The sequence below is a fragment of the Aotus nancymaae genome, unplaced genomic scaffold (assembly GCF_030222135.1).
Source record: "Aotus nancymaae isolate 86718 unplaced genomic scaffold, 86718_ANA_hifiasm-v0.15.2.pri h1tg000067l, whole genome shotgun sequence".
In the NCBI taxonomy this organism is placed as follows: Eukaryota; Metazoa; Chordata; class Mammalia; order Primates; family Aotidae; genus Aotus; species Aotus nancymaae.
In genome coordinates, this window is record NW_026988482.1 from 33,321,718 (window position 1) to 33,348,365 (window position 26,648).

The 26,648-nt window shown below is 37.7% G+C and overlaps 1 protein-coding gene across 8 annotated transcripts in view; it reads right to left on the reverse strand.

Annotated features, from left to right (window-relative positions):
- The window catches only part of CFAP20DC (CFAP20 domain containing), a 350,823-nt gene that overhangs the window by 106,650 nt on the left and 217,525 nt on the right, over positions 1-26,648 (reverse strand). For all 8 annotated transcript variants that reach the window (XM_012462831.3, XM_012462830.3, XM_012462834.3 and 5 more), the window contains 2 exons: positions 17,497-17,700; positions 6,591-6,652 (listed from right to left, as the gene is read on the reverse strand). In XM_012462831.3, coding sequence (XP_012318254.1) covers positions 6,591-6,652; positions 17,497-17,700 — 266 coding nt within the window. The remainder of the gene's footprint in view (positions 1-6,590; positions 6,653-17,496; positions 17,701-26,648) is intronic.

Here is a 26,648-nt window from a genome sequence, read left to right on the forward strand (position 1 = left end):
AACAAAAATGATAATGTGCTTAAAGGTAACTGAGGAATATTTTAGGGAAGACGCTAAGAAAGGGCCTCCTGAGGAGAGGATGTTTATTTAGGTGGAGACCCTACTGACAGGGAGGGCCATCTGGGAAGCAACTTCAGTAGGAGAGCTCCATCCAGGCAGCGCTCCTAAGTGGGGACCAAGACTGAAGTGTCAGAGGGAAAGAGAGGGAAGCAGTAGAGAGTGAGCAAGGTGCTCAGTGGTGTGAAACACCATCTGAGAGGTGGGCTACCAAGGCCCCAAAAACCAGAGTAAGCGTAACTTGGTCCTAAGGGCAATGGGAAACCACTGGGAAGCTTTACATGGGGCAATGCCTGCATCTGATTTAAGCTTGTCAATACCACTCTGGTTACTAAGTGAAAAAAAGACTGTAGAGGCCAGAGAAACAGAGGAGGGAGGTTTGGAGGATATGGCGTTTGCCCAGGTGAGAAGTGATGGCAACCCACACTCAGACTATAGCAGGGAAAATAGAGAAAAGACACTGGATTTGGCACATACTATGTTTGAAGGAACACTAGTATTACTTGCTGAGTCTGGACATGCAGGTGGATCAGAGAGACAGAACAGGGATCATTCTTGATTTCTGGCTGAAGCAAAGGTGGTGAGGGATGATGATGGCATTTTCTGGGATGGAGAATAGTGAAGAAAGAATAGATTTGCAGAAGGAAATCAAGTTACCTTTTCAATGGTATTTTAGGTCTGCTGGCAGTTAGACAGGTCTGTTTGGAATTCAGGGAGAGTCAAGACTAGAGATATAAATTTGAAAGTTGTTAGACTATAGAAATATTGGAAACTATTATGTCTTAAAGATTAGAGCCATTCCAAAGGTTACCAGTGCCTATGGATCTTTGGGTTAGCAGGGAGTGGTACATGCATTAAAATCAGATTTAAACTCTATCTAAACAAGGGCCTCTCATCAAGACACGATTCTATCCGGTTATGAATAGATCCATATCACCATCCTCCTATTTCCAGTAAAGGAAAGGGCAATTCTTGCAGAGACACAGGAAAAAAATCCGAAATTTAACTGGTTAACATTTGGGATGAAGAGTTTCATTTTCCATGGTGTCCAGCTGTATACCTACTCACTTGCTCACACCCTCCCTCAACTTAAATATTGAAGAAACTCCTGCCCTTCACTGGGGTGGGGGATGTGCTGAATAACACTGGGGGGGGGGTGGGGAGTACCAGAACTTCCAATAGAGAGAGAGAGAGAGAGAGAGAAAGAGCACCCTGCCTTAGAGGAACTTGATGAACCACCTGACAGGTCATCAGTCAATGAGCTTTGAATCAGATCTGTGGGTTCTAAATATGGAGAATCAGGGCCCTCAAAAGAGCAGGTGGGAAATCTTTGGGAATGGGATTATATAAGAAGAGGTACTGAATCTTTTCCTACTTGAAGCCAACAAGAGAAATGATAAAAACAACAGCTGATGCCTTCAGTTTCATAATTAAATCATTACGATTTAATGCAAAAATCTGGGTAACAGGAAGCAGCAATAACATTATGTTTTGAGAAACAAAATGTTTGCTTAGTTAATAAGGAAATCCTCCGTGGTGTCTTGGTTTGAAGGAAGACTATTTGTTAAAAATTCAACTTACTTGTTTTAAAATGATCCAAACTGAATGATTTGAAGAGGAACATTAAAGTTCTGTACTTAATTTTATTTATTTATACTCTTCTCTCTTTTGTGATAGGAAAATAAAAAGCTTAATTAATAGAAGAGACACTCATCAGGTTGCATTGTGACAACCAGAGAGCTAAAACAAAAACAATACTGCCGTGGTCAGTCCAGAGGAGCCACGCGGGTTACAATGACAGGCCAGATTGCCTTGGTCAGGCTGGCTAAGCCAGCGGGAACTGATGTCAGTGGTTATTAATCATTTGTCAAAGACTGCAGGGCTTTATCAGATAATTATGGTTATAAGCATGTTTATATCACACAAACATGTGGCAAAGCTACAAAGGATTGAGGCCCTAACACAATCTGATATGACATTTTAAAAAACTACAGATAAGTGATAAATCATTGAGTAAACAATTTAGAAGATTATGCTATGCTTTATTGTTTTGGTATTCTGAATTATTTTGTGTATTATATATTTCCATGAACATTTAGAACCTTGCAAAGTCTTTGACCATATTCCTTCCTCTTGCTAATTTTCCAATGAGTTGTAAAAATAGCAAGTATAATCATCATTGGAAACAAAAGACTGGTTATTGACTCCATCCTATGAACAGACAACCAGAAGGTAATCACAGCTTATTTCATAAAATTCATTCCTGAGCAGGAATATCTTAGGTTATTCTGAAGAATCTATATAAGCATTGAAAGAAATGTGCCCGAGGGACAGTTCTAAACCCCACAAACCAATAGATGACATTTTAAAATAAATGAGTTGAGGCTGCAAACAGCATCCATTTTGCTCTGTCTGGCAGCATGCAAGTTTACATGCTAGGAAACGTTTCTCAACATGAATGAACTGTGAAATTGTTTCCTCCTACCCCACACTTCTCTAAATTATGTGAGATTATGTTAGCCATTTCTGCACCTTGTCGTAGAAGCTGTCAGTGCCCTAAGAGGCAATGTTTGGTGGATGCTGGAGGCAAGGGCCCCAGCATCTGAGATGCTGCTTAAATATCAGTTAGAGTGTTAGGAAAAAATAATGGAAAATATCATCCCATGCCTAACAGCATAAAGGGAATGGCTTTGTTGCAAATCTAGACACGCAAGGGAAGATGACGAGGTGAACCATATATATTTCAATTCTTAGATTGTAAACTTCTCAGGAAAATGATTACCATTGCATCCCACCTTGATCCAATGTCAAGCACTGCCCTGTGAGTGAAAGTGAATGACTTTACTGTGAGAAAAACAATATATGAATATATGCAGCATTTTAGCTATTTTCATCCTAGAGCTAACTCTTTAAAACCCAAATTTACCTGCTTTGTGGATTGTATTTTGTCTTTAATGTTAATCTTACACACAAAAAACTAAGAAGGTGATTATGTTGCAGAAATAAAAGTCTTTCCAGATTAAAATGTGCATGAGTGATCACTCCACTGTACTCCGGTCTAGGTGACAAGAGTGAGACTGTCTCCAAAAAAAAAAAAAAGAGAGAAAGAAAGAAAGAAAGAAATAGAAAACTATGTGCATGAAAGACTGGGGGATATTGATTGTCCTGTTATATTAATAAAGCTAATTGAAAGGTGATTCTCTAAACATGTATATATGTGGGCACCAGTCTATGTAATTTAAAAACCTTAGGATCTTTGGTCTCTGGAGTAGTTGTAGATATCTCATTGGCCATCTCACTTCCCAGAGGTCACCATCACGCTTTCCTCTTGTGGAATTGCTTGTCCACACCACCCTGTCTCTGCCATGTTAGCATTACTTTAATCACAGCCACACTTAATTCAGGAAATGAAGGGCCTACCTGCTTTTCATGTATTGTTCACAGCCTCCATACCAGAACTTTCAATCAAGGATTCAAGTTAGATGCTCGTGTATCCAAGAGAGTAGACTTCAGAGAATTATCTTCTAATTTCTTATATTTTTTCATATTAATTATCAATATCCTTTAAATTTAAAGTTCTATATTTTAGGGTCTAAAGCATGGGGATATTAATTGTAAGAAATATAATAAATACAGATCTTAAAAAGAATCAGAGCTTTCAGTTTTAAGTTAAATTACATGCATTATATGATTCAATTTATTTCATTTTTATATGGTGATATATACTGACCTCATAATTTTATCATCTTCTGTATTTATGGCCCAATAATGCCTTCCTGCCAATTCTCCTAAGCTGCTGAATTTATGAGCCAAGAGCCAAGTCACATAATCTGCAGATTTCCTGAACAGTTATATAATAATTTTTTAGGAAACTGGTAGATAACTTGCTGGCAAAAGGGGTTGGTGGTATTTTATTTCTGGCTTTAGAATTTGGCCTTTTTATTTCATTATGCAGAAATGTAAATTAATTTTTCTTAAATAAATAAACATTTAATTGGTTGCATAAAATATACTGTCTACCTGGTGAATTATTTCATATTCTATCTTGACAGTATATCTTTGGAAATCAATTTGTAAAAGAGATATTTAAAGTTGCATATTACCACATCTGGATATTCATTCATTTATTCAATTATCTATCCAATATTTACGAAGCATGTTTTCTATACAGGACAATGAAATAAAAGTAGTGTGATCCTTCAATGTCGAGACTGCTTTATGAAGCAAAGGCTGTAATGAGTCTTGTACAAGTCATGGAATCATAAAGTTGCAACTGGCCTCGGAGAGCACCCAACTCAAGTCCTTTCTTTTACACATGAGGGTATTCATATTATTAAAAAGGTCTGGAGAGGTCAGAGGCTTGTCTGAGATTATACACTATATTACAGAATTAGGATGAGAATTAGGTCCCTTTTCTCCTTTTATTGAAACAAAAGGCTCCACTGTCTAACATATCTTACTATCAATCTCATTTGTTCAGACCACAAATTAATTCTTTTTTTTTTTTTGAGACAGAGTCTTACTGTCGCCTGGGCTGGAGTGCAGTTGTATGATCTTGGCTCACCATAACCTCTGCCATCTGGGTTCAAGTGATTCTCATGCCTCAGCTTCCTGAGTAGCTGGGACTACAGGCATATGCCACCACACCCAGCTAATTTTTGTATTTTTATTAGAAACGTGGTTTTACCGTGGTGGCCAGACTTGTCTCGAACTCCTGACTTCAGGTGATCCATCTGTCTTGGTCTCCCAAAGTGCTGGGATTATAGGCATGAGCCACCATGCCTGGCCCAAATTCTTAATTTATTATAATTTGGACCAAAGTTGGATTTCCAGTCACCTTGAAAGCTTACTCATATATTGAAAAAAATAATTTGTTAGGCAAATCTAGATGAGCTACAAGATTCTTAGTGACATATTTTAGTGACATGTTCACCTATCAAGAGATAACTAATTTTAACAATATTAAAACACCTTCTTATATATATTGAAATTCTAATCTCAATTTTAAACTCTTTAGTGTATCTATTTATGATAGTGACAATTCACCCTACTAGGTAACATGAACAAATGATCAGAGCAAGTGTACAGAACAGGAACCTTTAGAAGAGATTACTAATAAAGAACATTTACTCTACCTGTGTCATGAATATTCCAGATCCCAGTAAAAGTCCTGTAAACCACTTATGTGGTTTCCTGGAAGTCATGCTCATTTTACATGGCTTGATTCATTGTTTATTGCTGACTGGACCAGAACGGGTACTTGGTCCAAGCTAAGCTAATCACATTCTCTCTCTCAGAAAGGGAGGTGCAGACATCGTCTTTCAGCCTTGACACATATGTTGAACTGTAATATGTCAACTCCAGAGCTGTCAAATGGCCATATGTGGACTAGGGAGCAAAGAAATCTGGTCCTTAGAGAGAAGAATGGAGCAGATGGGAGGAAGCAAGCAGAGATGGAGTGAACAGACTGCCTGGCTGCCTCTCGGCTTTCTAGTTCCTAGTTTCAGGCTTCTCCTGAGGCATGGTGGCCTCTGGGTTCTAGAATACAGCCCTGTACCTTACTTAACAACCCCCACCCTGCCTTTCTTTCTCTTTCTCCCTATCTCTGTCTTTTAATACTAGCTAAGCTGTTTTGTAGTGTGTAACCAAAGAGTCTTAATTCAGACACCATGCAATAGTTAACACACCCTCCATAGGACAACCCACAGTACAGGTCAGATGCATTTGGATAATGAGGTGCACCACAGTAACTAAGACTCTCTAGGTAGGCTCAAGATATATGGACGTTTCAATAATTTCCTAGTGTATGATAAATACTGATAAGGTAATACTGATTCATATGGATAAACTAGCTTATATAATTATTTATCAGAAAGTTATAGAATAATACAACATGTATTTCAAAACTCAGATTTAGATCCCTTGTTCCTAATGAACCAAAAATAATGAGGTTTTTTTCATTGCAACAAATGACTCATATACCAATGACATTTTTGAAATAATAAAAATAATTTTGAGATTATAAACTTTTGAAGTTATGAAAAAAGAGACTGGTTATTTGAACTTTTATAAGCTATCTTGATAAATTTAAGAGCACCAGGTGATATAAAAAAATGTCTAAAATGTACCAAACATCAGAAACCTATTAAAATGAAATATTTATGCAAATAAAGTAATAATGAATAAATTAACACTTAGTGAGAACTTGCTATGTGCCGGGAACTGTTCTAAGAAGTTTTCATTTGAATCTCCTCAAAATACTATGAAGTAATTCTTATGCCTGAATTACTTGGAGTCAAATGACTTATCCAAAATTCCACTAGTAAAAGGTAGATATTTAAACCTAGGTAGATTGTTACCACTCTTCTAAAGTCCAAAGAAGACAAGTAGATGAACTGAGACTTTGAAAGAACATAACTTTGGAAGCTAGAAGTTTTCGAAAACAATTTCAGGAAACCAAGAAAAATGCACAATCTTCCAACTAAGTGTGTGTGTGTTTTTAAAAAACCATTTAGATTATTAATAATTCTTACCGGGGGTTAGAAGGAGAAGGTGGGTTCATTTCTTTCTGATAGTGGCGACCCTGGTTGACAGGCTGTAAAAGACAAAACATTTGTGAATGTTTAATCAGCACAAAGCTGTTTACATATACGTTCAAATCCACAATCATTACTGTAACTGTTTCCTTGGACACAACCCACAAGAAGGGTATAGGTTTATTTTACAGAACAGTCAAAGGCTCTTTGGAGACCCAGAAGATAGCAAAGTGATAAAAATGAGAAATCACATTTATTATTATTATCATTTTAATGATCCAGTCATTAGACTTCATAGCATCTATGATGTAATTAAGGGTCATGTACTGAAATTTTCCTCTTTGTGGAATTTTTATGCTGTTAACATTGGTTGATATTTTCAGACAGAGCCAAACAAAACCAGATATCTCATGGAACTAATGCTGCAGTTAAAGCATCATTAATAACAGAGTCCCAGACACACAGAAAATATATTTAGTCTCAATGTTAGTAAGTTTGTAAGAATACTTTGTTAACTCTAATGAGAATTACATATGTAAATTTTAGGCCAAGGTGGTCATTTCCCCCAAGTGTACATAACACAACCTCAAGCACTGATCAATAAGCTGAAAAAAAAAAAAGGTGCCAATACCTAACAAAAATGTGAAATCTCAAATTTTCCCTCCACAAGAAACCTTTCAGTTACATTTCAAAACATAGCTGAGCAACTATCTTTCATGTAGCTTTAAACACATGCTTCCAACAGAACTTGATATTTTCCCTTTGTTCTATAAGGGAGAAAATTCCATCCTTTTTTGAACATCAGCTCTAAGTATTTTTGTGGTTAGCAACAATGCAATTCTAATAAGAAATCATTTTCAACATTCTTATTTGATTACAATTTAGAATTTGGTATACATGTTTAAATTGCATTCAAAGAGCTTTAGCTACTTCCATACCCAGTGGGGTTGGTGTTAAGGCTTTCTCACCCATCATCATGTGGCCCCTGTCTGAGGAAAACAATGTAGCCATGGTGCCTGTACATATAGAGCCTATACGCTTTAGTTTCCACATCTTCCTTATTATAATAAGTCCTAAAATATTAATGACATAGGGGATGGGAATTCTTCAGAGTAAACTGTCTTCCTCTATAAATTATCTCTTGGAAGTGTTTCTTTAATTTAAATCAAACACCCCATCTGATAATCACAGTCACTTAGCCTGACTACCTGTTATGCACCATGAATTTAAATGTACTCAGATACTTTGGTAATTGAACCAATATCAATGCATCACTATTTCAGTAATAAGAAACAACAGCTGGGAGAACAGTGGAAGGAAAAACATGTCATAAGACATATTTGATCTCACTAGAGAAATAAGACTTCCAGCAATTTGCAAGTGAAATTTGGTTCTATGATTTAGGCTTTATTATTTCACAGCAAAAAAGAAATTAGCAAGCAAAAGGCCTAACAGGTTCTCTGGACCAACTCACACTGATATAGAAATACTCTCAATAACAAATTCATTGGTATTTGTCCAGTATTTCAGCTGTACTCAGGCCTCCAGTGAATGGACCCCTGCTTACTTATTTTCAGAGGCATTTCCATAACTCTCTAAGCACCACAGTCCTGATATTCAGGTGAATTTCCATTTCATAATTTTATACTATTAATTCTATTTATACCTATCCCTAAACCTCTATTCTAAATGACTTACTCCATCGCCTTGGAAAATAGAAGTGGTTACAGAATCCTATCTTGTTTGTGACTCAGCCCCTCCTTGCTTTAGACTATACAAACTGATCCATTTCCATCTTTGTTCATAGAGATTTTTAAGTGTTAGAAAACAAAAAAGTAACCAATAGAAGCTTTTCAAATAAAAACTGCTGACACGAACAGATAGAAAGGTGAACAACTAGCTGTCTGGAGCCAGATGTCCTCACCTACAAATGGATATTGATGGAGTTCAGGACATGCTAACCCCTGGCATTTGCAGTAGCAGGAAGGTCACTCTCCGCCTCCCCTGTTCTCTCCTGCAGCTGGTCATAAAACATAGGTAGAATTTTCTGACCATCCCCCTGGAGCAGGTCATAAGACGCTCGTTTGAGAGATGCCCTCCCTATCCCCTAAGAAAGGATCATCCTTATCTCTGAAGACACAGGGACACAGAGAAGAATCTGCACAAAAGGTCTTGCTGATTTTCCTCAGTTTATTTCCATTAGCTCATAGCTCCTTTGTCCATCATATTTCTCCACCACTTTCCCCTCTTCATCAAATCTACAGTAAAAATATTCAAGTTTAACTGTTTGTTCAGTTCTTCATTTCCTTATAAAGACTCCCATATCACAGAAAACTTACATGAAATAAATTTGTATGTTTTTCTTTTGCTAATCTGTCTTTTGTTAAAACAGAGGTCTTGGTGATGAATCCAGGATGGGTGAGAAAAAGATATTTTTCATCCCCTAAAATATGTTTATATACATATGTAGCAGTAAACCTATTTCTAGGTAGGTAGCATCCTGTGAAAGCACCAATGAAATTATATAAAATTTGTTTTGATTTTGGCATTCAGCCATACCTAGAGCATATCATAAGTAGATGCAAAGGGATGGCAACCAGTATCTACAGAGAACTATGACCATCATCATAATAGCAGTGACTGATATTTATTGAGTACTTATGCTAATTCTTGGTAGATATGATCTCATTCGCTCTTCAGAGCAATTCTATGAAATAAATAGGATGAACAACTCCATCTAGCAGAAGAGGAAATTGACACTGGGTATTAACCGGGATCGTGCCTGCCAGGAAAGAGTAGAGCTAGAATGTGAACTCAGGCAGTCTGAGTCCACAGCTTACCCTCTTAACCACTAGTCTGTAATGTTTATTTCAGCTCGAGAGTGCATCTAGCGTGGTGACTATTTAAGTTTTTGAATAACAAATATGACAAAATGAGTTCTGTTTGTGGCAGGAAAAAAAAGTGACCCCAAAGAAATACATTTATTTGAAATATATATGACAATATCCTTACCATAACTTAAATTCATTTGATTTTATTCTCATCACATGTCACTATATATTTAAAATTTAACAAATGAGTTTTGCCACATTACTAAATTTGCAGCAATCATAAAATATAATAGACAGTACTCTGAGAATAAGAAAAGTTTATACCCTGGGGTGACTTTCATAGTCACTAAACACAGAACAACTTGCACATTTCAGTATTTCCTCCTGACAGTACAGATATTACACTGACTCTAATATCAGTTTTCATATATCATTTCTACAGTTGTATAAGAACATCTGCTCATATGATTTATCTGCAGCTTAGCACAATCAACTACTTACCTTTTTAGTTCAGGAGGATTAAAAGAAAACTCATTCTGCCCAAAGAGAGCTGAGAAGTTAATGAATCTGTAGATCACAACAAATTAAAACCTATTAACTATAAGGAGCCTGAAATGCCAATATATTATATTTTGAATACACAGCAACCAGGAATATCATGCAAAAATGCTGATATGCTGTCGAGTAAAGAAATGGAAAAGATCCTAGAAACTCAGGGCCTTGTCCTTTTGGTGGCACTGTTGCTATGTGCTAGTGCCAGGAAAACAGTATTCATATAAAATTAACTACCATGGAGCACAAGAAGCTTTGCTCTTCCAGGATCAAGCTGCTAGAGATTTTGGGGTAAGGGAGAGAAATGAAGCCTAAATAAAAGAACAGGAGATAAGATAATCCTGGCATGTTAAAAGGTAAAGACAATATTTTTATGTTGTTATGTAAAACCTATGAAAATGGCAATAATGTTGTTGCAAGGTTAATCAAGACCACAAATAACTTGTCTGAGAACCTCATCATATGCTTGCAATTTTATTAAGTGTATTTTGCTTTATTATTCTCCAAATATTATGCTCTACAACATGCCATCTTGATGGATGCATGCAATGAGCTTTTCTCTTTTTTTGTAAGCTAAAGAGACTTATGTGCTTGATATTAGGTTATGGGGATTCTTTTTTTTCAAGAGATGGGGTCTCATTATATCACCTACACTGGCCTTGAATTCCTGGGCTAAAATCCTCCTGCCTTAGACTCTAGATTAGCTGGGACTACAGACCTGGGCCACCACACCCTGTCAGGTTATGTTAATTATTAACTTGAAGGAATGACAGCTTTGGGCATCTGCTCACAGGGTAGCTGCACAATAAGCCTGCATTTCTTGAATCTACATTTGAAGGGGGAAAATGAAATGAAATAATGAAATAAAAAAATAATGAGAGTTTATTTTTAAGGATCTGAGGGAGCCAGTCTGTATGCCAATGGTTAAACTCACATCAAGGACTACAGAATCTCTGCTTACCCTTACAGGCCTCAGTCATCATAAAAAGGGACAATGTCCTAGAAATTTTGTTCTGATCACTCAAGTGGCCCTCTGAGGAGAATAACCTCAGGGGAGCAGCAGTTGACAGTGTAAGCTTACTCTGCTAAACACCGGGCACATGCATTTCATGTACTCATTCGTTTGCATAATGCCAGTATTAGGAAGGTTCTTTTTATTATTCCCATTTCAAAGGTGATCATGTCCATAAATGGCAGATCTGGGATTTGAGCCTAGGTTGGCCGATCTAGTGTTTAGATTTATTTAGGCATCACATGAAGCAGTGTCCATTGATAGCTATTCCTATTCCTTAAAAAAAAGAAAACACACACACACACACACACACACACACACACATGTGATATGGCTTTATGGTATTGTCAATCAAAATCCCTCATCAAGAGAGAATTCAATTAAAATTCATTATAAGTAACTCCCAGCACCCTTCTGAAGGTTGCTGAGAGCCTAGTTTTTGAATAAATCTCATGAGGGCTACTCCTAACAGAAACTCTCCAAAATTGATTACTTGTAGCCTGGTTTCCACAGAAGTTGTAAAGTATTGTTTTAATTGAATTTGGTTCTAAGTTAGAAACTTTGAAAAATTTGTCTGTCAAAGGCCAATGGATTTCTCAGTAGGTTTGATTTACTTAGCAAGAGATGCATACAAAAGCCAATTTGCTATGAGGAATATGGTTACATTTAATTACACTTTTAAATGACTAATTTATTATATCTAAACACCTTTTAAACAGTACATATTACTTTGAACTGTACAGATGCCGAGGAATCAAAGTTTGTGGTAAACACAATGGATTTTGCTAAAGACTTCATTTTATTCTGCATAGGCTTTCTGGCTTCAGACTGCAATGTGTGTGAAGTGGTCAGGTAAAAATGCTAAACCGAATGGGACCTGACTACATCTCTTTTTCTTCCTATTGGTAGTGAGGCCCTGCTCAGAAGGAGATTTTCCTTTGGGTGTATATTTAATATCAATTTATTAAATCTTGAATTAAAAATATTACATGCATCACTCAGGATTTATTTAAGCAAAGCAAAGCTGATGTTTATTTTGGAATCTTGATGAAAATTACCTTCTTTTAGAGTAAAGAATGAATTTTTAAATTTTACTTTAAGTTTTGGGATACGTGTGCAGAATGTGCTGATTTGTTACATGGGTATACATGTGCCATGGTGGTTTACTGCACGCATCAACCCATCATTTACATTAGGTATTTCTCCTAATGCTATCCCTCCCCTATTCCCTCACACCCTGACAGTCCCTGGTATGTGATGTTCCCCTCCCTGTGTCCATGTGTTCTCACTGTTCAACTCTCACTTATGAGTGAGAACATGCGGTGTTTGGTTTTCGATTCCTGTGTTAGTTTGCTGAGAATGATGGTTTCTAGCTTCATCCATGTCCCTGCAAAGGACATGAATTCATCCATAAAAAAGGAATTTAAAAAAATATTATTGATAGATTCATTCAAGCAACGACTGACAACCAGCTGTGATGCCTTGTGCCAGTGTTTGTGCTTCAACGTGGAAGGATGAAAGAACACAGGCAGGGTTCTGCCTTCAAGGAATTCACAACCCGGCCTGGGGATACCGGTAACAGTGGTTAGCTGATGTTGTAAGTGCTATAACTGAGCCTGAAGATAACAGGGACCTAGAGAGGGAAGCGAATAATTCTGTTCAGGGTGGGATGAGAGTTGAGGAGGGTTTCATGAAGCAGTGACAAGTGAGTTGGGCCTTCAGAAATAAGCAAAAGGAGGGATAAACAAATAGAGCACAGAGGATTTTTAGGGCAGTGAAACTACCCTGTAAGATACTATAATAGTGGATACATGTCACTACCTTTGTCTAAACCCATAAAATGCACAATACCAAGAGTGAACCCTAATGTGAACTACGGAGTTTGGGTGATAACGATGTGTCAATGGAGGTTCATTAATTGTAACAACCACTCAGGTGGGGGACATTGATAATGGGGTTTCTCTCAATTTTGCTGTGAACCTAAAATGGCTCAAAAAATTAGTCTTCAATAAAAAATTTAGCCCAAAACCAAAAAACCAAAACAGATATTAAAAAGCCATTTTTTAAGCAGAGAAGAGGGATTAGGGAGCTGCCAGACAGAGAGCTGAGCACGGCCTGATCTGAATACGGGGCACAGCCCACCTAGTGACAGCCAAGTCGACAGTGTGGCAGGAGCAGAGTGGTTCCCCTGGGTGTATATTGGGTGGTGGGATGGGTAGTGAGACAAGAAAAACTCATTTCATGTGCTATGCAAGCTGACAGAGAAACAAAGGCACTACGAGGAGGTTATCTTCTTAAAGAAGAGACTCCCGTCTACCCCCCGACCACAAACTTAATTCAGCTCCCTTTTGGAACTTGGAATTCCAACTTGAACTCATTATTGAACTTCGGCTTAACTGTTGCCTTCTCTGTGAAAGCATCCCTGAAACCCACAGGTGGAATCGGTCCCTCTCACATGTTCCCATAACTCGTTATTCTACTATCACTTGCCACCCTGTGTCACAGTGAGCCATTTACCTGGGCTTCCCCTCCAAAACTGTGAACACCTCAAACTTGGATAAGGCTTTATCTGTATCCTCAGCAGCCATTCTTGTTCACAGCACATTGTACCACTCAGAAACATATGTGTGGAATGAGTGAATGTGACACGGACAAGCAAGCTTGTGGTGAGAGTTATCATGGAGATTCTCCTGGCTCTTGTGGCAGAGAAGGGGTATCCTTCACAATGAGGCCTGGAGAAGGGCTACAGTGAGTTTGGAGCTAAGTTTTGAAGCTAATCAGGTCCAAGGTACAGCGATAATGTGCCGAATGCATTTAGGTAATCACAAGTGAGACTAAAGAATGGAGTGAAAGGCGGGGTGCAGTGAGAGATGAGGCTGGAGAGAGGGCAAGTCTCAGGTCATGGGGGCTCCTATATGTCAAACTAAAGAGGTGAGGGGGAGTCACTGAAGGGCTTTACATAGGGAAGAGATCAGATCAGATCAGATCTGGGCTTTAGAAAGCTCACTAATGTGAGTACTAATGATAATAATAATGACAGCTAACCTTTATTTATTAAGTACTTATGTCTCAGACACAGTGCCAAGCATTTTATAAGGGTCACAGCTTGGATTTGAACCACGGCAATTTGACATCAGAGCTGATGCTCCAAACCACCAGGTTATGGTGCTTGGACTGGAGGCACAGAGATGTTAGGGGACTGTTGAAGGAATTCAGATGAAAAATAAAGTGCAAAAACCCTAAAAAAGAGCGAAATCATGTCCTTTGCAGCAACATGGATATAGCTTGAGGCCATTATCCCAAGCAAATTAATGCAGGAACAGAAAACCAAATACTGTGTGTTCTCACTTATAAGCAGTAGCTAAACATCAGGTACTCATGGAAGTAAAGATGACAACAATAGAAACTGGAGGCTGTTAAAGGGGAGAGGGAGAAAAGGGATAAAGTTTGAAAAAGTAACTCCTGGGGAGAATGCTCAGTACCTGCATGACTGGATCATTTGTACCCTAGCCTTCAGTATCATGCAATGTACCCCAGTGACGAATGTGCACATGTAACCCCTGAATCTAAAGTAAATATTGGAAAAAAAAAAATAAAGCACATAATCTGTCATGGGATTAAGGGGAAAAAAGAAAAAAGGAAAAGCGCCAAGGCTGTGGTATTAGGAAGGGTGGGTTAAAGGTAAAAAGGAGAAAAGATTCTTAGGATTTGGAGACCAACTAGATGTGGGATAAGGGAGTGGGAGAAATGAAGATTTCTTCCAAATTTCTGGCTAAAGGATCAGTATGGATGTTGACAGTATTCACTGAGATAAAAGAAGAGTGGGATAGGCTGGGCGCGGTGGCTCATGCCTGTAATCCCAGTACTTTGGGAGGCTGAGGCAGGCTGTTCATTTGAGGTCAGGAGTTCAAGACCAGCCTGGCCAACATGGTGAAACCCCATTCTCTACCAAAAATACAAAAATTAGTCGGGTGTGGTGGTAGGCACCTGTAATCCCAACTACTGGGGTGGCTGAGGCAGGAGAATTGTTTGAACCTGGGAGGCAGAGGTTGTAGTAAGCCGAGATTGGGCCACTGCACTCCAGCCTGGGCAATAGGGCAAGACTCAGTCTCAGTCTCAAAATAAAAAAAAAGTTGGATATTATTGTGATGAATAAAGTTATGAATTATTTTATTTCTTCTTTTTTGCTGTCCCTGTACAACTTTTAATGAGAAAGCCATGAGCACTCAAAAAGACCACAATGATGCTTGTAAAATTGCTCTATCTAAACTCTATACAAGCAACAAGACACAGAGTTCATTAAGGAATACAATTTTCCATTTGGCAGTAGTTCCAATGTTAGATAGATGACTCTGATGCAATAATAAACATATTTTATGAACACCAAAGGTAGGCTTTTCAATATTTTCTCTAAAAAAATTAGACTGTTCTTAATGTCTCATTTGGTCAAAAAGAGGGGTTATTAAGTTCATTACCGAAGGTGTTATTTTTGGCCATATACTTTTAGTGTGGAATAGTTGTCATGCAGGAGATTTCACTCTTTGCCAGAACAGGACAGTGATGAGAACACTGTATCCAGGGCAACCAAGAGTTCAGCCTTTTCAGTCCATAAATAATCATTCCTCAGCTTGCCCTTTGTAATGCTGGTCTCTGAGCTACTTCATGGCAGAATAAGCTCGATCAGGAGGCCACTGTTCTCTTTCTTATTTGCAGTTTAAATGACTGCTGAAGAATATTTTATAAGAAAGGCAATGTTTCAATTCTATTGCAAATTGTACTGGCAAAAATCTGCAACTGACTCTTATGATCTTAGCCTGGCTACAAGGATACTCTAACCAGAGTAACCAGAAGTCAGATATTTTTCTGTCTGGGTGGATACTTTTTGGCACCAAGGCTGCCAGAAGTGTTATGTACGCACGCTTGATAGTTGCGTTTAACGAAAGCACAACTAAGGCAAGAGAAACCTGAAGGTATGCAACATAGGGATAAAGAGCACTAATATATAACTGACATCATCCTTCCTCCCCATCAAGCCAATTGGAATTTCTCCTCCATGAAGACTTGAGTAAGTTCTCCCCAGAGCACAGAAATCTCACCATCCACTGGATAGCCAGATATCCACTGGATAACACTCATCTGACAACTGAGTCACCACATCGTTGTGGTCAGGAGCCCAGACTTGGAAGTCAGACCAAGTTAGGTCTGATTCACTTTACTCAAGAGCCTCCATTACTCAAGAGCTCTGCAGCAGTGCTTACCACACAGTAGTGTTAAGGAGTAAACTAGATAACACATGTAAGGCATTAGGTGCCATGGCCTCTGAGATTTCCAAGATCTACAAAGATGTTGGAGACCTGGAAAAAACTGGCTTTAAAATATGAAAAGTAAATCACAAAATTAATAGGTATTTAATTAAATACTTAAAACCTAACTAATCCACTGTCAACTACACTTCAACTCAATCTTTATATAGTTGTATATAAATGAGTAAAAGCTATATGGTTTTATATTTCCTTTAAAAACTGTATAACAAAAACATATTCACTTTTGGATAAAAGTATATTTTAGTCTGTTTGCTATGATATTGAATGTAGCCTTGTGAGTAAATGTTTCTTAGGCCTGTGGAGGTCTTAAAATGACTCTAGGTATTTAAAGAAATGGTAGCTCTAATTACTATTATTATAGCAATGATTTTATTATTCTGCTTTATGACATTTCTTGTGCTGTATTGAACTGTTTGATGGATGCTCTGTCTTTCCAATTAAATTGTAAGGTCCTTGAGGACAGTATTATAGAGAATGGACTGAATTAAAACACTGGGCTCTGCTCTGGGCTCCACCACTGACCAGGTGTGGAAGCTTGGACTCAGGCTTTACTTTCTTCACCTGAAAAACAGGTAGAATAAGACCTGTTTCAACTCCTCTGCCAGGCCATAGTGAGGGCAATAGGCCACACTGAAAGTACTTTAACTATGGAAGCACATAGGAATATAAGCTTCTGAAGCATCCACAGTGCCTATCAAGGCCCATCGGACACAGGGAGGAGTCAGTGAACACCTGGTGACTACTACAGAAGTTCTTTTCTGTCTTCATATCCAAGGAATACTTGTATATCTATAGTCTTTTCCTCTGTGTTCATTCATTTAACAAATATTTATTTAACAAATATTGAGCCTCTTGTATGTGCCACATGGCTTATACTAGGAACAGGGGATACAATGGGACACCCAGTATCTATAGTAAAATTGTTCTTTTTGTTCTTTCAATGTGTGGTTTGATATATCATCATATATACCTTCTCTGAAGGTAAATAAGACAATTTAAGAAGACTGTCATCTTCTAATTTCTGTCCCAAGTTCTAAAACACTATTTCAGAATGGGCTCTAACTATTTCTCATAGGGTGTGTTCTCCTTTTGGTCCTGGCTTTTCCAGGCAAGGCTGGGATTTGTTAGAAAGAAACTTGCTCCTTGATAAGCAATGAGAGGAAGCTGCAAAGCTCGGGACTCACAGGTGGCAGGCAGGAGTTCCAGGTGGTTGTGTCGTCACTGCTGGTACTTATGCTGACATTACAGTTGTCCACCTGGGATGCACTCAGGCCATGGGAGGTCCCAGCATCCTCCAGTTCTTCATTTTGTTGCCGCCGTAGGCTCGCCAGCATCTGTAACTCAGATTCACTCATCTGGCTGGGCTGATAGTTTCGCCAGTCATATTCCTGACCAAGAGAGAGGAAAATAACAAAGGATCATTTGGCCTTTATTAATTCTATGGCTACTAACAAATGCCACAGGCTTAACCCCTGCAGCAGCTCCCCAATTGACAGAGGCCCAAATGCCTAACATGCCTCCATGCGCTGCCTGCCCCATCCACTACACAGCCTCCTGTCCTTTTGCTCCTCACACGCTAGCCTCTCTGTCCTTCATTAAGGCCCTCAAAATCATCAAGTCCTGTCTTCCCTAGTCCTGTGCACATGCAAGTCCCTTCTGCCTTGTGTTCTTGCTAATGCTTAGGCTCCCTTCAGGTCCCCAATTATGTATCACTTCCTCAGGGAAGCCTTTTCTGACAACCATAAACTGGGTCAGCTCCTTTATGATACCCTCTCATAGAATCTTAAAATTTTCACTTTTAGCATTGATCACAGTTGCAGTGATGGAATCGTTTCTGGACTTTGCAGGTTTGCTATGAGCTCTATAAAGGCAAGCACCATGATTGTTCTGCTCTCACTGCCTTTCCTAGATCTGGTGCCTTGTAGGTGCCCAACCAGTTTTTGTAGATCAAGTAAACAAAAACTCAATGTAGTTTTTTTTTTTGTAAAAAAAGTTTGCCATTGAAAAGCCCAGTTTCTGAGGGAATTGATTAATTTCATCATTGTAAACATAATTACCAAATATATTCAACTTGCAGTAAGATTGAAAATGACTAGTATTGGTAAAAGCCATCAAATAAAATTTGAATGTAAGATGGGAACCTGTAAGTTCTGAAAGCCTGGAAGATCTCATAACTCCAACCAAGGTGGATTTACTGTATGTGTCATCTGTCAAGTACTTTTTGAAAAAGAATACTACTATAGATCTTTAGATGCTAGTATAAATATTATTTCACAGTACAGGTGGAAATTGGCATATAGAATTTTCAAAACGTTTCCCTTCCTTTCTCTCTGACCTAAACTAGATTTGATAGCAAATATTAAGTTCAACATTACTAAAATATTAGCATCACATATGAGCAGTGTGATTTAGACGCAGAACTGGCATATAACTTAAAAGCAATTTGAAAATTTTCTTGTACATCTGGAAACACTGGTTGTACTAACAACTATTTTTTTCCCAAGACACCCTAGAATTTTTTATATATTTATATCTCTACATACACTTTCTTGGAGGACTCCCTGAGGCATCTGCTGGCTTCTTTTCTGCCTCATAGTAATGTAAAAAGTTAAAAAAATTTTTTGAAAAAAATTCTTGGAGTTCTTATGACATTAAATGCTTTACAATAAAGTATTACTATCATCATAATGTGGGATTTATAAAAGCTTGTTATCTGATAATGTGATGTGGAGACTTCCTAAAAATTTATCAGTGGAAACTCAGTTAAATCCTTATAGTTCATGGCACGAGCAGCTTGGCACTATGAGAGGCCACACAACCCTTAATAAGAGATTTCATGAGCATTTAATATGCTTTCAGAGTTCCTGGGGCAAAATAGGTATCACAAGAAGAAGAATAAAATTTATATCCCAATGAAAAATGCAAAAATAAATAAGGAAATAGGAATAATTTAAATTCAAAAGAAGTAGTTGAGGGGACAATAAACACATACAAAGATGTTCAACATCCTTGTCATTAGAGAAATACAAATCAAAACCACAATGAGATACCTTCACACCCATTGGGATGGTTACAACAAAAAAGAGACAATAACAAGTGTTGGCAAGGATGTGGAGAAACTGAAACCCTCAAACAGTGTTGGCAGAAATGTAAAATGGTGCAGCCACTTTGGAAAACAGTTTGGCAGTTCCTCAAAACATTAAACATGTGAGTTACCATGTGACCCAGCAATTCACTCCTAAGGATAAACCAAGTGAACTGAAAACACATGTTCACACAAAACTTGTACACAAATGTTCACAGTAGCATTATCCATAATAGCCAAAAAGTGAAAACAACCAAATGTCTATCAACTGATGAATGGATTTTTGTTTATCCACATAATGGAATATTATTCAGCCTAAAGAGTAATGAAGGGCTGGATGAACCTTAAAAATGTTATGCTATCTGAAAGAAGTAAGACACAAAAGGCCACATATTGTGTAATTTACTTTATATGAAATGTCTAGAATAGGAAATTCACAGAGACAGAAAGTAGATTAGAGGATGGTGCGGCTGAAGGAAAGAGAATGGGAAGTGACTACTAGTGGGTATATGCTTTCTTTTTGGAGTGATGGAAATGTTCTGAAATTAGGTCAAAATGATGGTTGCAGAATCTTGTGAATATACTAAGGACTCCTGAATTTCATACTTTAAAAGAGTAAATTTTATGGCATACAAATTATATTTCAATTTTAAAAGAGCAGGTTGGTAATCAGATGTGAACATGAGAATACTAGCTGCTTGACTTTAACTGCAGCAGTGAACAAGTCACTTGCTGTTCTTCAGTTTTTCAGTCAAGAAATGGGACTAAGCATTCCAATGTGTTACATAGGTATGTTAGTTGGCTCATCATTGCCAATACACACTTTTACAATGAAAAAGAAATTTTGTTTTAATTTACACAATTTCTCTTAAGAAGAAAGCTTTAAAATGTATGATTAAGTAATTCATTCAGTTTACTTATTTAATCCACAAGGCTGTACTGTGCCTGAAGAACAACCCTGGGTGCTAGGACAGAAGAATAAGAGACGATGTGGCAGTGGGTAAGCCAGACAAATCTAAGCCTGGGCCTTAGTTCCACCACTTACCAGCTGTAAATGACTAGGAAAATTACCTAACCTCTCTATGCATCAACTTCTTCACCATGGGGACCACAATACATACCTCACAGGATTTGTGGTGAATTAAATGAAATAATATTACATCAAATGCTTAGTAGAGGCAGCTGACAAACAAATATACTAGGGCGTCTCCAAATGTATGATTTGTATCTTTAATGGAAACTGAATGTGTACTTTGTAATATATGTTTATTTATGAATTAAATATATACACAACTATTTTAAAATAGTATGTAGAGTACAAAACATACATAAAAAATGGGAATTAAAATGGTTAGGATTAAAAAAAAGAAAATTGTTTTAAATTTTTCTTCCTGAATCTGAAGGGGTTGTCTTTGGTACACACTTTAAGGGATGAGCACAGCCCTCTTAAGAGACCACTGAGTCTCAATCAATACATATAGTCCCTGTTATTATTATTATTTCCTCTCATTTCTCTGTCCCCCTCCTTCTAGTCTTTCATCCATTCTGTATTATGCTAGAAACTAGGAGCACACAGAAAACAAGACACACCTCTGTCCTCGTGGAATTCATAGTCTACAAAGAGAGACCTGAGAGATATAATATAACTGGAAATCTAATGTACTGTGAGAAATACAACAGAGGTATGAGTAAGACACTTGAGGAATGCAGCACAGATGTGACTAACCGCCCAGTGGAATCATAGAATGCCTCACAGAAGTCTAAGGTGGCATTTCAAAGTAATTAAATTTGTTGACAAATGCAGTTAGTGGCCTTTGGAGGGACTCCACCACTGGCAGACAGTATTGAAGCTGAGGCTGAAGAAATAGATGGCTGGGATATTCCCTATATTCCATTGCAGTAATGGAAATAGAATGATTCATTAATTTATTCTGTAGAAACTTACTGAGACCCTATTACGTGCCAGGCACTGTTGATGCTACATTTGCTTAGAACTCTGCATTTCCATGACTTTATTTCATACAACAGTAAAATGTATTTGACAACCCTCTGGGAGGGGCAGCCAAAAACCAGCAGAGAGAAGAAAGTAACTTTTTCCAGCATCACGAATAGAGCAAGTGGTGGTGGAATCAGGTAATTAACTTAGTCCTCTGAAATGTTTTTGATTAGCAATCTCTTAAATCATTTCAAAATCATCAAAAAAGGCTAAATCACTTATTCGTTATTTTTAAGAAGCTTTGCACTAAAGTATTTGCATTAAAGTGGACTCCAGCACAAGATGTCATCTAACTAAATTACACAACTGCTGAGAGGCAAAGTGGTTTATGTAATACCATTTCTGAAAGGCTCAAAATGTTATGTATAACTCAATTTCATCTCAAAATATCCTTGTAGGAAAGCGGGGAGACATTATCCATCAAATTTGTCCTAGGAATGAGGCAACGGGCTGAGGACTATATACAACTCAGCTGTGCTCAGATTGGCAAGCAAGTCCTTTGCTCTCCAAGCCATTCAAGTCATTCATTTTCACTGAGTTTTCTCCAGACATTACTGGAAGCCTAAGCCAGTGAAGTTACAAAGACAAGTAAGGTATGGCCTTGCTTTCATAAACCTTACATCTATCAGGGCAACTGAGAGCTATAAAGAAAATAACTCTAAAATAAGGTAGCATACGTTGAGGTATGGTATTAATGATCACACAGGTCCTTGATAATGATTAAAAGGAAAACTGATAACTCCAGCAAAAAGAGAAAACAACAAACAGAAACTACTTTTCAACTGGATGCCCTTCATCCAATCTATTCCTTAAGATGTTAGGATAGAATAGCTGAATTAATCAAATATCTGATAATAGAAGTTTGTGAGCCTCAGATAGGAACCAGTTCTGCTAAACTTTGGGTGACACAGGGCTAAGTCTACAGTGGAGGTGTGGAGAAAAATGAGACATGGCCATAGGATAAGATCAGACCAAGAACCTCATTCTGTTCTTTATGGGTGGAAGGGAAATAGAATTGGGAGAAAACTGGATGTTACTTTTGTTCTGGAGCCTACAAAATCTGTGAGACTTTCTTTAAGTATCAGGCTTACGTTGTGACAGTGCCTGGTAGTCATGGCCCAAGAGACATCATGTTGCAAAAACTTTCAATAAAAGGACTATCAAACAGTCCCCACCTCTGTATTTTTAAAAAATTATTCCAAGTGCAACCTTTTAAAAAAGCACTACTACAAAGGAAATGGTAGCTGTTAGGATATAACATTAAAAACAACATAAAGGGAGTATCTCCTCAGAAGGGAGATACACAAAATGGTCTGGCCTTTGAGAAAAGAGAAATGTCATTTTGTGGAGGATCAGTTAAAACTTCATAAAGAATGGAGGAGACGGTCCCCAACTTGGGGCTTGAAAGAGAAGGAGGGTAAAATGGCAGCACGTTCCAACTATTAGGAAGAAAAACATGGGGCAACCTGGAAGCAGGGAGCTTGTGTTCATAAAAAATAATTAAATAGACTATCAAGTAATACTTATACATTACTGTTTCAGAAATGAAGTCAGCAATACTATTCCAAAGCGCCAAGGATAAGAATACCTATAATTAATCTAAACCTTAGGAGACCAAATGGCTTCCCTTTCTCTGCCCAAGTCCTATTAAAAGTCTAAGATTCTACCAAAATATATATTCTTAATAGCTTCCAAATGGAAATCGCCCACATGCCCATCAACAATATAATAGACACATAAATGATTATATAATCACAGCGGACTATGATACAACAGTGAAATGACTGATGTATTGAATCTCATGAACAAAATGCTAAGTGAGAGAAGCCAGACACAAAAGAGTACATATTGGTAAAACGACATGTGGGGATAGTTATTTGTGAGGAAGGAATAGTGACAGGGAGGGAGCACAATGGGGATTCTGGGGTGCTGGTATTGCTCTTTCTTGATCCAGAAGATGGTTACATGGGTGTGTTCAGTTTGCAAAGACTCATTAACTTACAGGCTTATCCGATCAACAACAAAGTCTAAGGCTCACTTGTGTATCACTGGAAAACTCAATCTAAACAGTCTTAGGAGGGAAAAAAAGCATTTTGTGAATGTAGCTGGGAGTCAGTATGACTGGTGGTTTGAAACTTATATTTATTAAAAATTTAAAGCTGTCATTAGAAAGTTTTGGAAGATGGTTTTGGACTCCAACATGACAGTAAGAAAAGTACTAGAAGTCTATTTTCCAAAGCTAATTTTAAACTTTAATTGCCATTTGAATTTGAGGATTAATCTTCTCTCTATTGCTATTTGCAGACAGTGTTTAATCTCCACAGTGACATTTTAAATAACAGCTGATGGTAAATTAGTGTTCCAGGACATCTCTTTACTAGCATTCCTGAAAACTTGTTTCAGATTCCTGAGCTAGGCATCACACACAAGACTTTAACCTGATTCATTGGGGATGTAGGCCCACTAAGAAAAAGAAAGGAGAGAAGACAGTAGCCACAAGCACAAGCTGTAAGTGACACATATTTGTGCACATAACTCATTCACAATTTATTGTAGCTTTCAGCATGTGTCTCTACCATGCAAAGGAGTAAAGTAAAGCTTAAAGACCAAGCCACAGTACAACTTGAAACATTTTGCTCAATTTAAAGGATGCTATATCGAGTTAACATAGCAGGAATCAGGAGTTAGGCCATAACCAGCTGGTCAGAATCTAGACAGTGTGTTATATTCATGGCAGGCATGTGGACCTAGGCATAACCAGACTTGATGCTGCCTTTGAAATATCTGTCATAAACATTTTGGCATGTGACCCTGAAGACATTTCATAACTCTGGCTCAATTCTGCATACCACTCGCTTAAGAATGTCTTAGGTAGCGGATTCTTGGGTAATTAAACCAATTAGTGGAAAAATTCTTTGTAAAGAGATAGAGAACTTTCTATCTCATATATGTGTGTCTCTTTTTGGAGAAGAACATGAAAGGTTTTTTTAAAAAAGATCTTTATATGGATGTGCTATATTTATATAGAATAACCTTTTACTCTGTAACCTAAATAGAAATATATTTCCATACATTTTGCTGTGATAACATGCTAATCATCAGAAAGAATTCTCTGACAAATAGAGCTGAACTCTTCTTAGTAGCCTTAAAGTGAATTGAAAAACGAATCTTAATTTTCCAGCACCTATCTTCTGAGTTCAGGGTACGTCTCAAATTTAACAATTAACTATACACTAGAAGGAATACAGTAAAATCAAATTGAATAGGTTTCATACTGTATTCAAAAATATGCCATCTACAGGGCCACTGTAGCCTTGTACGTGGAACAAGTACAGTAGCCATTTAATAAATAGTAGTTTAAGATATTATTTAAAGAACCAGGAGGAAAATTATTACTGAGACTGTTTACAGAAATGAAAATAGAGAAGGTAAACCAACTGATGTATCTGGACTGGGAAGATGATAACTTTAAATAAGCTCGAGCTGTTTTGGAATGTAAAACTTTGGTTGAATACAGTAATGACAGATACACCAACATTTGTGTGTGCTTTTGCACATTAAAATACTTTAAAGCATAAAGTGGTGAGAGAAGTTAAGTTGCCATACAATCATGACATTTTTTTGGTGGCTGCTAATTGGGGGTAGCAGCCCATTGTGGTGGAAGGTGCCCTGGCTTTTCTGTCCCTAACTCTTGGATTTGACACTGCTTTGTCACAATCTAGATGTGAGTGAGGTGGAGCCTTTCTGCTTCCTTGTCTGTGAAACAGGAATAATAAGGCCTCTTGTGAGGGTTGGGGATGAAGACGAGATAAAGTAAGGAGCACCTTGCAGAATGCCAGGCATATGGGAGATACCTTAAACCATTAAAGTCGCATAAAAGCTTCTGAGTCAAGGACTTCAGATCTCCGTGCTTTTAGGAAATACACTCAGTGCCTTTTCCATGAGGAGGTAAGTACGACTTGCTCCTATTTAAAACTGGGACAACCAAGACAGCAGAGAAGATAAATGTCTTCAATAAACATCTGATGAGTAGGATGCTAACCTTAGCACTAGAATTGACAGTGAACCATCATAGTGTTGGCTAAACAGCCAATGTATTTTCATTTACTCATACTTCTGATAGTACCTTAATGTCCATCAAGTCTTTGTACCTATTATGAAACTTTTGAGAACTTGAAATTTCTCCTCTTCATTAGAATAACGGGCACACTCTTTGCATACCAAGCTGCTTAGAAATGGAGATATCAAAATGTCTTAATGACTTCTGCTTTTCCATACCATGACCCCAAATTTGAACCATAATTCCATTTTACTTACCTAAAAATACTTCTACTCCACACCATTTTGCCTTTGCAACCATTAAATTAAACATTAGCTACAAAGAAAGTTAAAGAAGAAAAGTGTTCTGCAGCACAGCAAGGGTTCAGTCTGAAAAATATTTAAAAAGAAGGCAGAGGGATAGGAACAAGTTACACCTGGAAAATTTCTATGCCTAATTCAAATACTTTTACTGGCAGTGGAAAGGTAATTTAATCACCAAATTCTGCAGTTTCAATAATATCCCCAGCAGTGCATTGACAGATAAAACTGAGATAAGGACCCTGTATTTTCTAAGACAAGAAAAGAGAGCAGTTTTGACAAAACATCAAATATCAGACTGTTTTCCAAAAGCTATTTTGGTAGGAGTGTCCCTTTTAGTAAATGAAACATTCCCACCATGGTTAGTATTATGGTTTATGAAATGCTACTTGTTCTGCCCAAATTCAATTCAAGACATCAACCAGGAAGCTACACATCTGCCATTTAGCTACGTGAACAAGGTAGACACACAAAGGGTGGTCTCTGGGGAATGACTGGAGAGACACTGCTTCCTGCTTATAAATATTTTTCTCTTTCGGGTATCCCTGAGAACACGCCAATATGTTACCTGGCGGAAGGTACACAGAAATTCATTCTGTGTTAGCACTTGATTCAACTCTAAACAGAGAGCAGGAAGCATGCAACCACAGAGCTACCACCCTTATAGAACAGTACCTGTAATTAATTTATGGAACTTTATGAATTTGAAAAGGTTTCATTTGCTTTAGAATGCCAGCCATACCGGTTTATATTTCTGCCTAACCACTCAGCAAAAGGTAGAAGAAAGTATACTTCAGGTTAGGGGCTAGGTGTTCTACATGCACTAATTTAACACTCAAAACAACCCTGTGGGATAGGTATTATTTTCTCCATTTTATAAATGAGGTAACTGAGGC